At 33.7% G+C, this 13,855-nt stretch overlaps 1 protein-coding gene across 1 annotated transcript; it reads right to left on the bottom strand.

The window, feature by feature from the left end:
- Window positions 1–5,376: 5,376 nt before the first annotated feature.
- On the bottom strand, window positions 5,377–13,272 carry LOC134262538 (uncharacterized). Its single transcript, XM_062744938.1, has 2 exons — window positions 11,063–13,272; window positions 5,377–10,930 (listed from the first exon to the last, which is right to left on the bottom strand). Exons 1-2 carry the CDS (start codon window positions 13,270–13,272, stop codon window positions 5,377–5,379), a joined length of 7,764 nt encoding a protein of 2,587 aa, XP_062600922.1.
- Between the last annotated feature and the right edge of the window lie 583 nt (window positions 13,273–13,855).

Below are 13,855 nucleotides of genomic sequence, written 5' to 3'. Positions count from 1 at the left end.
CAGTGAGTAGAGGTAGGAGGAACTCTTCCATTGATTTTCTGAGTTTGTTATCTCAAAATAATATAGCTGATACTTTTCTTTACTTCTCATTGTGCATATAATGACAATGTCTACTGCCTGTCAAATTATATTCTTTATCATGTCTAGGATATAATAAAACATGCAATTAATATGTGCAAATTACCGGGGATATATAGGTCAAACTGAAATCCAAGGGAGTACAATTACTGATATATGTGGCCAAAATCAATGTGATTAAATTCTAAGGAATATATACCACTGAAATTCATCGCAGCTCAATGCTGCCAAGAATACCCGTATTGAGTCACACAGAGTGAGTTATTCTCGTCCTCGGAGAAAGTGTGCTTATATTGAGGTTTGTTCCGCCTGACTGACAACTGTACATGTACATTGGATTGTTTCGATTTGAACTCTCTTAAGAGTTTCTAATATCAAGAATGGGCATGCATAAAGGATAGATAATTGAAAAAAAAAATAGTCTTTTAAAAGGCGAAAATTTAAAACTTTAATGTGTGGTACCAGGTGGATTCGAACCCCGACTTTAAAAGGATGGCGTCCATAGTGTTAAAAGCCAGCGCATTTATCAACTGAGCTAGTCTGACTATAAGTTTTAATGGTATAAATTTGAAGCAGATTATCAAAATCAGATTTCCTTATTTTTTGTAGGTTTTTTGTGAATTTCGACCCTAGGGCAGGCGTGGCCCTAAAAAATCCTATCTTAAATTATTTCTTACATCCTAACCTATCAAAATATCACAATTTTTTTTAGGGGCAGGCCTGCCCTGAAGGACTTCTAGGCCAAAATCCATGCAAAAATCAACGCTTTAACGGACAAAATGGTGTTTCAACCAACTTTGGAGGTTTATTGTAAAATTGTAAATAATTAATTTTAGGTATTAAATACGAATTTGAAAAATTTAGACAAATATATGGTAGAAAACAACAAATAAAGATTAGTTTTTAAATGTCACTTTTCCCGGGAAATTATTCTCTCCTATAGGTCAATTCTTTTGTCAAAACGAATACATCCTTGAGAAAAACAGATTTTTTTTTCTTTCCGATGTAAAATTTGAGTCGGGATCGAGATTTCAAATTTACGAACTCGTACTTCCGGTTTTAATGAACATGGCGGGTCAACGAAGGAAGATTTGTAAAGTCCATAGCAGCACTAAAGCTTGGTTTAATGTAAATATTTATCGATAGGAGTGCCATTCAAAACGTTTCACCCGTTCAGAGAACAAATACAATGCTGACGACTTTGTTGCACAATGACTTGTTGGTGAGATATTTATGTATCCGTATTCAAAAGTATCTGTTGTAAATTGTTTTCCTCCCACAGGTTTAAAACTGCCCATGGTAGCAATTGCCAGAGACATTGTTTAGGTTTCTGTAACTTATAGCTTACAGTCTTAGACCTAGCATCATTCTTCAGAATAGGGTCACTTATTAAAGCCATATATGGCGTAACTGATCAAAAATTATATTTTTGAAAAAATACAAATTAAGTAAAGAAATATAGTTAAAACATATAAATTAAAGCTTTTCATACAATTCTGAACGCGGAGAACACCTCGTTTCATCTAATAATTCGATTTTATATTCTCTGTAATGTGTTATTTAAATCTTTTGTATTTTCTTCCGAGTCGGAGAAAATTCCGAGAATCCAAATTAGATTGTGATATCTTTATAACGCAATTGACTTAGATTTTGTAATTTACGGAAAAGTTCTATCTTTATATAAAGTAATGATACAAATAATAAGTCCTTATAATTTTAGTCTAATAATTTTCATTGTGCATACGCCATATATGGCTTTAAGCATCAGATGTAATGAATAAAACTATGGGAGATTCACTGATTCAGGGAGAAGTTAAGTCCATTTGAGGAAGAAATAAACAATGGCCCAAATAAATAAAATATTTCAACTATTTAAAAACAAGTATATACAAATATATACAGGCATGTAGTATCGTTTATGACAGCCAGAAAAATTAAATTATTTTACACTTAATTGAAAAAATTCCACCCTATTCCCCAATACTCCCTGTCTGTTTAATGTTTTATGAGAGGAATTATTATTTTAGGTCTCAAGATTATTAATATTTTAGAACAATTTCTACACGTTCACCTAACACATATAAAAACAAAAATGAAGATGTATTGAAAGAGTTCTAAAAACTTGATTTTTTAAAAAAAAATCTGTATTTTGTCCAACATCACAAGATTTATATCACTTGCCCCAACGGGTAAATGATGAAATAAACAATTAAAGGTTCTATTTTCCCCTTTTTTAATCCTTATGTGCCCAGTGGCAAGGAGCCTGTTAGGAGAGCATAAAAAAAGAAGCAAAAATTAATGTAGAAAAGTCGATAATGTATCTGAAATATGATTTTATTTTTTTTTTTATTTCCTCGACCTCCTACAGGACTTTTTCATTCTGATGTTCGTTAACCTAAAAATAAAAATTAGCTATAAAAGCTTAGCTTTATTTTGCTACTCAAAGCACTATGATTAATTATTTTCAATCATATTCTTTTTTGAAATGTGCAGTTTTTTCAACAATGGATACATTTTCAGCTTCTCAAAAAAATTGTATGAAACAACCCCAGCTTTTCAAATACTGTAACCCTTTCCATATACTTGTGAATCATATGTTTTTAGCTCATTTGAGTTTTTCTGGTTTCCTGATCACATTTTATCTGTCAACAATCTGATTGTCTGCAAACTTTTTACATTTTTTACTTCTTCTCTAAAACCATTTGGCAAATTTAAACCAATTCACACTAGAAATATGCAGGGGAGTTTTTCCATCATAAATCTTCTTTTCAAAAACAGCAAGGACATTTAATTGTTCCCCAATTTCCCAAAAGGTGGGGAACATTAAATCTCATTTGTATGTCTGTCTGTCCATCTGTCACAAATAATTTAACCTTGGTCATCATGGTAATATCTTTTGAATGCTTTCATAATTATTAGTATTTACCTTTGACAATACCATTCTAAATATACCATTATTATTTTTACTTGGCATGATCTTGAAATTTGACCTACTTTCAAAAAATTCAATTGTTTTAAATTCATCATTTTGAAAGAGAAAAGTTATTATACATGCATGATAAGACCTTTCCTAATGTATCACAACTTTTGACTTGGTGACCTTGACCCAGAAACTTAACCTACTTTTCAAAAATTTGGCATTTCCTTAAAACTTTTGATTGAGAAGAGATATGACTGTCACATTTGACATGTACATTACTTATAACAAGATGTTTCTCAGCATGCTATGAATTTTTACCCCTTGACATTGTTTTACCTTAAATTTTCAAAAAAAAAAAAACTATCCCAAAAGATGAGTAGACCACTGTGTAAAATGTAAACACAATCCAGGGAACCAGGGGCTTTTTACATAAAAACATCATTTATTGACCCTTTTTTGACCCCCTAAGGCTAAATCATTTTAAACTTTGCTATTCATATCTCTATGATTTTTTGGATTAGCTAAATAAATCAGTTATTGTTTTAAACTTTTGATATCTTTGAAACATGATTTATTTAGATTGTGTAATATACCAAAAAGGCCTATCTTTAAATAAAGTAATACATACAGTAAAACAAACAGAAAGATCATACCTTTAAGGATATAAATAATTCAAACAAACATTTTTCTTCCAAAATTCAGATATCTGCATGCATCTGTCATTTTAAAATTGATGTCTTTTTAGTTAAAGAGCTTTAACTTTGGCCAACACAATTTGGTTAAAATCGGAAAAATGCAATTTAGCAGTTGAATATTGTTTTAAGTTTATAAAATGTGCAATATTTCTTTCAATGGAAATGAAATTTAGAAATTTAAAATGTTTAAAATGTAAAAAGAAACTCTTGAAAATGTCCCCCAGAAAATTTGCAGCAAGAAAACTTTTATATTAAATACCAGTTTCACTCTTCTGTTTGGGAGATAAAAAAGTGTTTGTGATATGTATCTTCTAGATTCATAAACCCTCTGCTCACTCATCATGCTCATATAAAATGTTTCGTTAACTTGTGTGATTTTCCGGAATAAACACATTTTAAAAGTAAAATATAAACAATTATAGCATTACTTGTTCGGAAGAGTGGACAAAAATTACACTTCAACATGACAATTTTTTAAAGGAATATAATAACAGATGTTTTGGTCATTTAGAGTTATCTCTCTTATCAAAGTATCAATGAACCTTAAATCAATTTTGATTGAATATTTATTCATTCATCAAGTTTCATAGATTAATACAAAATTTAAAGAAATGAGTTTCTGTTTAATTAATGCACCATTGATAGTTAGTGAAATTTTAAATATGGTTCACTGGCATTATCTCATACCTAGATGTGAAATATATTATAGAATTAAGTATGTATGAACTTTTTTGCAGTGTTCGGAGTTTATTTGCAAAATTAACTAATGCATAAGAAAAGAAAGTAATTCTACAGGTACAACAATATCAGTGACAATCAATGCCATCTTATCTTGTTACTTATCATGAATTTGATTATTATCTCTCTAAAAATTCTGTGCATTTGATTTTCTTGAAAAGTTTCATAGATATGAACAGAGATCATTTGAAAAAATTAACGTTATAGAAATTGATGAATAGGTGTTCAACATAAACTTCTGTAATACTGGTCAATACCTCTCTCAGTGGAAGTGAATTTGGAGAAGATATTATTTTTTCATCACTTATGTCTTCTTTTGGTAAACAAACATATTCTGAAGTTGGCCTTAAGTCTTTCTTCTTTTGAAAAACATGTATGCATTCAGATATTAAATAAACTATACATAATAATTTTTTAATAAACTTCTCTTAAGCTATAAACAGAAATGTCTTGTTGCAATACCAACATTTTCAAGTGATTGTGGGTTTTTTTCCCAACATTTGTACACTAATGATATCTCAGAAACTGATCAGTGACTTATTAGGCTTTTTAGTGGAATTTTCAGAGATAGTGGACATTGGTATGAAGTTTATACAATTATAAATAAAATCCGGAAGAAAATTTGATTTCTAATTTCTATAAAAACAATCATGGTCGGTTTTCAATGGAACTTTAAAAATGATAGGCATTGGTATAAACATGACAAACATATTTTTGAAAGATAATTTCAAATTCACTACCCGTTTCAAGTCATTATCAATTTACAGATTGGAAATTGATATTTTGACCACATAATCCTAAAAAGAACCAACAAGGATTATACACATAATTCATTACAAAGAAGAGCAATTAGGTATGACACGTGCCACTGGAAGTGATTTGAAAGAAATGGAATCTTGAAATTCGTTAATAATTTTTGTGTAATATGAAACAAACAGGCTTCATCTATTTTGTTTTAAAATACACTCTAATAGCTTCGTGATAGCTGTAATAAACTGGTATTCCCTCTACACTTGCTTCCATCTGCTCTGTGATGTAAACGTGATCTAGTATGGTATTACCCTCTGTTGTTGCAAAGTTAACTATCTGCTTAAATCCATTTGTCTCTAACATTTTTTGAATTGGTCCGTTCAATTGTGCATCTTCATTAAAATCTCCAAGTACAAGGCATTGGGAATACAGTACTTTAAAATAATCCACAACCTTCTGAAGACTATCCAGAAAATATCTGACATTGAGAGTACTCGGTCGGTAAAGAATGATGACAACAGTTTTCTCCTCAGAAAGTTCCAATGCCATTCCCTCAATATTTTTTTGAGGCAAAACATGAACTATAGCTTTTTCCTTTCTCTTCTTGTAAATACCAACACCTCCTCCTTTTGCTGTTCGAAGTTTAGCAAAATTGTCCATACTTTCATCATAAGACTGCTTTCTTGTGATATGGCTGAATTCAAAGTCATGAATTTCAAAGTTTTTGCTATTGTCATTGTCTGTCAACCATGTTTCTGTTACACATATCAAGTCTGCGTGGAGAAATCTTGTATCACTTTTCAGGTCTAGTAAATGTCCTCTCAAACTCTGTACATTGAGTAAAACAATTGTTTTGAACTTTCCATTTTCAGCGTACAAGTTCAGAGAATTATGTTCAGGGATTAATTTCACCATTTTTTCCAGTGCTGATTTTACATCTGGATTAGCGTAAATTTTTTTGGGCAATTCGTTTTCATCTTTTGTTTCTATGAATAAACCATTTTGTGAAGTCACACGGCTAATTGCAACATATGCCTGTCCTGGGGCAAAAGTACGATCTAAATTTACAACAACACTGCTTGTCGTCATGCCTTGAACTTTATGTGCTGTACATGCCCACGCAAGTTTCAAAGGGAACTGGTGTCGTACAACATTTTTTGCATTTTTTTCTTTGATATCTTCTTGTATTCTTTGAATCAATACCTCATTTCCATGTGTTGTCTTTTTTCCTTGCAATTTTCCAATCTCTTCACTATCAAAAATCATTCTAATTCCTTGTACCCTATTTCTTTTCTCATTCATTCCCAATTCAAAAGCTGAAATATATCCCATTGCTCCATTTACAAGTCCATCTTCAACATTAATATTTCTTGTCAACATCACTCTAGCATTCACAGAAAACAGCAAAGAAGCAGAGAGACCATCTGTTCTTGTTCTTATGAATGGTTTCTCACGTAAAGTCAGCTTTCCTGTTGTGTTGTCTTTTTGATAATCTTCAGCTGCAATCTCTATTAATTCTCCACAGTTTGTTCGCAACATCTTCAAATTATATTCATTTGCTTCGTCATTTGTAGGATACACATGCAGTACATCATCTGGACCATCTCTAATGCATTCTTTTAACATTGTTTTAACATCTTCTGATAGCGGTTCTTCTTTTGTTCTAATCCTTAGTGAATTCAATACCCCAGCAAATGCTGCATCTTCACGTTGTCTCATTATTTCCTTCAACTCAACAATTTTGAAAAAGTCTAACCAGTAGTCTATGGGATATTCATCATTTTCTTTGTACAATATTTCCACTTTTCGTTGCTTCACAGGAGGCAGTTGGTAAAAATCACCAACAGCTATGACCGAAATACCACCAAAGGGTTCCTTACATTTCTTGATTTGCACCAGACGTTCGTGAATGTAGTATAGAAGTCGCTTGTAAACCATTGATACTTCATCAATGACCAAAATCTGCAAAGAAGCCAACCTTGCTCTCATTGCACTTAAACTTTGTTCTTTCAGAGGTTCGTATGGAATGGGAAGAGCTTTAGTTAAAGAAAATACGTGGTGAATTGTGTTTCCCCCAATATTGAAAGCTGCCGTTCCAGTAAAAGCTGTGAGAAGAACAGTCAAATCCGATGGAGTCAAAACAGTTTTTTCAAACACTCTAGAAGCCTCATACTGTATAGTCTTGATCAGGTGGCTTTTTCCTGTCCCTGCACCTCCAGTAACAAAAATATGTAATGGCTCAATTTTCCTCCCATCAACTTTTTTCAAACACCATTCACGAACTAAGTAAAAAATCTGCTTTTGTTTTTCATTTAAACACCGCAACAAAGGAAGGACTTCCTGCCTCGAGTTAGAGGTTTCCCTTATATGATATATCAAGTCCGAAGGGCTGTTCCATTCCACTTCATGTGTGATTTCTGGTTCTTTATTATCTAATTGTTCTCTTGTCCTTTTTTCTTTCACACATTCTTCCCGATTCCTTTCACTTTCAGGACAAAGATTTGCCCAGGCATCTTCAGGTTCACCGTAAACTTCTAAAGTTTCTTGAGCATTTTGTAAAGCATCCTCATTCTTTGAGAAACAACAACGATTTTTTTCAACCACACTTCTGACAGATTCCAATTCATTTTCAGGTCTCATTCTGACAAACCCATTTTCATAAAAAGTCTGATATAAGTCAAATCCTGGCGGTTTCAGTTGGTCTTGTGTCCTATAAGCAAGGAAAAGTTGTAGGATTGATTGAAAATACTTCTCTGATGCATTTTCAGGGTTGAATCTCTGATATCTTACTACAGCTGGTTTGGCTCTTGTTCTTTTTTGAATGTAACCATTTCCATTTTTCAATTCAAAAACACCTTCTTTTTCAACCTTGGGAATCTGGGATTTCGCAAGAACACGATACTGAGAGCAAAATTCTGCAAGGCACATTTCAGGAAAAGGATTTAGATCAGGACGATTTTCATATCTCTCCACAATATTTGTCATCCAAATACTGTCATCATCATCATCTTCCATATCATTTCCATTCTTATGTGTTCTTTTCATTTGTGAAAGGGGTTTACTTAATCGAGTCGGATTTTCACCAACTGGGACAAACACTACTTTTCTTGAACCCTCTTTCATTTTGAGATTGCAAACTCTGTACACTGCTTCTTGGGCACTTACTTCTCTATGATTAAGATAAGCTGATCCAATTTTCCTTATCGTTTGACGAGCACTTAAATTTCCCTCTGCTGATTCTACTTGAGTTTGTTTCAATAGCATTCCCATTTCGCGTTCTGATTTTGAAATATATGAAATAATGTAAACAATGCAGCTAAATGGGTCAAGGATGTATTGTATGTCCATATTGGCATCCCAGCATTTTAGAAGACACGAGTTGTATTGGTTTGTCCACATTTCATCTGGATTTCGTTTCAAGATAGTACTTGTTTTCGCAGATAGCGCCTGATGTGCAAGTTCATAAACATCTTGTGATAATTTCATTTCAGAAAATATTTCCTGTGTTGTTTTGCATCCATTCACATCATCTAGAACCTCATTCCAAACACGCAATAAAATATCTTCAGCCTGAGATTTACACAACCCTCTTTTATTCTCCGAGTCATCCTCAACATTTTCACATTGCTTAGTAATAAATGTTCTTTCTGAGGGTGGTCTTGGAAAATGGAATCTACAATCTGTTCCCTTTTTCCTACATGATTTTGAGTGACTTTTGCTATGTTGTTGAACATCTAAAACAATTCTTCTAAGTTCTGGATCTTCATTTTCAGATGGCACTGCACATGTGATATAGCTATCAATAAAATCACAAACAACCTCCTCTTTGTCTTCGTCAAATTTCGGTGCATTTTCGATCCAATACAAGCAGTGCATATGTGGAGAACCTCTTTGTTGAAATTCTACTCTCACAAAATAATCAATAACATTCCCTATTGGCTTTGATGGAGACAGTATAACATTTGTTTGAAACATATGGAACCTATATTCAAACATTCTGGCAACAGTGACTGGATTGCTTCTCAAAATTTCACTTTTTTCTGACCAGTCTAAATCAGATGGGGATCTAGAATCATTTTCATGATGCAATATTGACCCAATAATTTCGTTCCACCTGAACTCAGCTGCAGAAAATGAACAAAACCATGTTGGGATACCTAACTGTCGAAGCATAGCAAACAAATCTTTCTGAGTAGCCGACCAATATGCAGGTGTTCCTCGAATAGGTTGCATAAAGCGTAAAGCTTCATCATTCTTGAAGAGTTTAGAAAGAACATCTGGATTCTGTAACATTTCAGATGTAACTGCTTTTCGATTATCAAGCCTTGATAAAGACTTTCGAATTGAAATTTGTGTTTTCTCAATAACTTGGTTCAATTCTGACATGTATTGAGAAAAGAATATGTAATTTGTGTCCTTAGCAAATCTGTTATCAGCATTCATAAGTCTGATGTTAAAATATCTTGATAGACTAATTTTCACATCTCGATCCTCATTCCATGAAAAATTGCCACTTGGAAATAAATGTGGAAATGTCTTTGCTTCGTTTCCCTCTTCTTGTAACATTCGGATTGGATTTTTCCCTTCACCTGGTGCTATATGGTAAATATCGTCAAAGTAATGATCAAGAACTTCTTGTGCAACATCAACAGGCTGTAAGCAGGTGTCAGTGACAACCTCTTGAATATAATGGCTTTCTTCTTCTTTCAGTTCCTCTTGATCATCAACTAATTCATTCAACTCATTCGGTAACAAGTCGCTGTTGTCACTATTTCCTTCCCATGTACTATTGATCACTACATCCTTATACCATTTGTTCTCCTTCTTTAGATAATCAAGGGCAACCTTTATGTGATTTGGATTAACAAACTGGTATTCAAAGTAGCCCTTGTAAGCTAGCTTTCGTTTAAGCTTAACTCTTAACAATAAATTATCGTCCTGATTTCTCGGTAAACTTGTTGTCTTTTGAATATTTGATGGCACACATACAACAGGGCCATGTACATTTCTTTGACCACCTTGTGGAAGAGCCATCACTTTCATAAAGGGAATATGTAAAGCAATTAAATGCTGTTCCAAACTGTTTAAATTCTCAAGTTCACATGGGATTTCCTCCAATGACATTTTATTAGCAGCCGCCTCTGCTGGAATATTACCACTTAATATTTTTCTATGACAGGTAAAACATATCCACAAAGACGACTTTGGGCAATGCTTTGGACAAGATGGTGTACACTCATGATAATATTTTTTCTGTATGCAGGTCTGTGCAATTTCATATGCTTTTTGTCTTCCTTTGTACATTTCAAGTGAACATCTTTGGACTTGGTGTTCAAACAACAATCTATGACAACAGCAGCATGTGTATTCTGGGCCATTTCCTATGCTCTCCTTGAACAGTTTCACAACTTCATCTTCATCTTCAAGCTTAACTTTTAGAGCCCGTCTCTGATTAAAGACACCCTCCTTCTTCTTCTTTTTCTCATCAGCATTTGCATGATACTTTAGTTTATTCGCATTCTTAACCTTATGTTGATGATCTTCATCTTGCTTATACTTCTCTATACTTCTTTGTTTCACATTCAATTTGTGTACTTCATCCTTTTTGTACCTCTCTGTACTTCTTTGTTTCATATTCAATCTGTGTACTTCATCATTTTTATACCTCTCTGTACTTCTTTGTTTCACATTCAATCTGTGTACTTCATCTTTCTTGTACTTTTCTGTGCTTCTTTTTTTCAAATTCTGTCTGTGTATTTCATCATTTTTGTACTTTTCTTGATTTCTTTGTTTAATGTTTCTTCTATGCAATACATTTAAACTATATTTTTCCACACTTCTCTGTTTTGCCTTTGCTTTGTAAATTTCATCTTTTCTATACCTTTTTTTCCCATTTGCTATTGCCTTTAATTTAAAGTTGAGGTTAGTTTGGTACTTTACTTTTGCTGCTCTCAACTTCTTTCTCATGCGATTCAAATTCCTTGCTTTCATTTCAAGATTTATTCTAGATTTTTTTAGGGATGAAATGCGTACTTGCCTCATGCGGTTTCGATTTCCATGCCTCTTTCGGTACAATAGGGAATGTGTTTTCATGTAATCATCTGAGTTTTTTTCAGCCACGGTCACCACTACATTATAATGATTCCGATTCTTATGATCTAAATAAATTGATCCAATGAATTCATCATTTGTTGTAGTTTGTATCATTTGTCTTGAATATGTAACCCAATGATTCTCTGTATATGTATGGACATCAATATTCAAGAGATGACAGAGTCCAAAAATTTCTAGTTCAGTTGCCCATGTACCATCGTTTGTCATGTCTGTTAATGCCAAATGATTTTCTACAGATCTTTCTGCACATCTTACAAAGGATTCAAACAATATACTGTTGTGCAGAAGATGTTGACATACTGCTGATCGTATTGTGTAATGATAATCTTCCACTCCAGTCAAACAAAATGAAACAGCTCTAAAAAAACAGTTTCCATCCCCTACAATTTCAACACACTTGACAGGTGCACCCACTTTTTGCACAAGACAAACCTGTTCATCATTGTCAATTCCATTTGAATGCGGTATTCCAATAATCTGACAAAGGTGTACTTTTTTACTGAATGAAAGAGGCAAAAAACTAATATCACTTCTTTCACTGCAAATAATTTCACAATCATCATCTGCAACTGACGGAGTACTTTTAAGCAAAATGTTTGTGTTTTCTTGAAAAGCCCCTTTAGAGTCTCCCATTTCCTGTGTAATTTCTATTTGCTCGATTTCAACATCATGCTCATCAGTAGATGAAACCTGACTCACTGACAAATCAACACCAGTTATTTCACATTCAGTAATTCCTGAAAATCCCATTGACATTGCTAATGACAAAATGTGGTTGAAAATATCATGAACTGAATGATAGAGTACTCTTGTACTCCTTCCATTTACACTCATATATCCTAATGGTGACCTTGAGTGTGAATCAAATGTAAAGAAACCATCTGCAGTTTTTCCAACCAAAAATGTATTTCCCATGAAACACACAAAACATCCACTTGTTCCTTCCAAAGAAATTTGCAATGCATCTGACAGTGAATATGCATTAAAATCATCATAGTTTGGTTCTATATCAGACAAATTTATCAGGCTACATAAGGATTCATGTGCTTTGAATTGGAACATAGCATTAAAACATTCAAAAAACTGAGGTAGCTCGTCAACTAACAAGTATCTGCTAACAATGGTTGAACAACGCTGCAAGTATGTATAAAGCTCATCACCCATTGTTAATACTTTATTCATGTCTGAAGTTTGCCATTGTGTGGTGTTCTTTAGTTTATGATATGCTAATGCTGCCAAAGAGTTTGCGACACACTGTGTTCCCGCATTTTCACCAAACATTAAGTCACCCTGATGAAAAGAACCTTGAACACATACCTGACACATTGATACTGGTCCATCAGAAGTACTACAAGCATTGTCAACATCATCCACTTCACCACTACATTGCCTTTCAATTCTGCATTCTGATTTATTTCTCTCATATACACTATCTATATTCTCAATCTCATTTTCATCATGTAAATTCCTTTTAGTATTCCTTTTAGATCTCGTTCTTTTACTCCAGTTTGCATCAATCAATCTCCTGCTGGACTCATCCCCCTTAGAGGATGACATATCCAGCTGCGCCTGACCTGCTGAGCCAGACACGTGCACGGTGTCCGGCTCAGGTACCCTCGGTGAGGTACAAACCCACGGTGGGGAGTCAGGGGACGGTGCCATGCCTCCGTTTCGGGCACACAGACGACTTCCCTGAGAAGATGCGTTACTCAGGGCAGTTGGTTGCATTTTCTCGCGAAGAGAGGCCTGCAACCTGGCCAAGGGTTTTTCCTCAAAAGGCGGCAACCCTATAGAGCCTTGACCCGGAAAATTACCGGGTGGAGCCATAACAACTCCATCTGCTGATCCACAAGGGATAGCAGAATCTGGTGGCTTCTCATCTGGTGAGGGAAGGGTCTGTTTTTGCCTTTTCTCCCTTTTGCGTAATTTATCACCCTGGCGCTTTTCCCTGCCAGTAAGGCTCTTCCTCTTTGGCATCTAAAAAAATTAAACAGAAGTTGTTTTTTTTTTTCACAGAACTAAGCATGCACAACATTATTCATGTAAAACTAGTAATATGTCCATAGGACATGAATACCCCACCAGTGGTACCTACATGTATATCAGTAATGTTACATGAAAATCTGAATTTGAATTGATTGTGTATGAAATTTTAGAATATCTTGAATAGTGATGCAGTTGAATTGCTTACATCAGTTTGTATCAGGATATGAAGATAAACACTAATTTAAGAAAAGTGAGGTTAAGGTAAAAAATTATGATGCAGTTGAAAAGCACTCATCATTATGTATCAGCACAAGAAGTTTAAAAAAAAATATATTATGAATGGTTTCTTTAAAACTGACCTAATCAGAATTTGATAAAAGTGAGGTCAAGGTCAAATTAAAAGGTCGAGGTCAAAAATGTTGATGCAGTTGAATAGTTTTCATCAGTATGTATCAGAATATGAAGTTTGACACTAATTTAGGAAGAGTGAGGTCAAGGTCAAAGGAAAGGTCAAATTCTGATGCGGTTGAATAGCTCTCATCAATATGTATAAACATACAAAGTTTGATAAAAA

Source organism: Saccostrea cucullata, unplaced genomic scaffold, assembly GCF_032062105.1.
Source record: "Saccostrea cucullata isolate Sc308-1 unplaced genomic scaffold, CSIRO_AGI_Scuc_v1 ctg3026, whole genome shotgun sequence".
Taxonomy (NCBI): domain Eukaryota; kingdom Metazoa; phylum Mollusca; class Bivalvia; order Ostreida; family Ostreidae; genus Saccostrea; species Saccostrea cuccullata.
This window is presented reverse-complemented; position numbering and strand designations above follow the sequence as displayed.

Coding starts and splice junctions, on each gene's coding strand:
- LOC134262538 (XM_062744938.1), bottom strand. CDS start 13,272: ATGCCAAAGAGGAAGAGCCTTACTGGCAGGGAAAAGCGCCAGGGTGAT. Junction 10,931..11,062: donor ATAGCAAATGGGAAAAAAAG/GTATAGAAAAGA, acceptor TGAAATACACAG/ACAGAATTTGAAAAAAAGAA.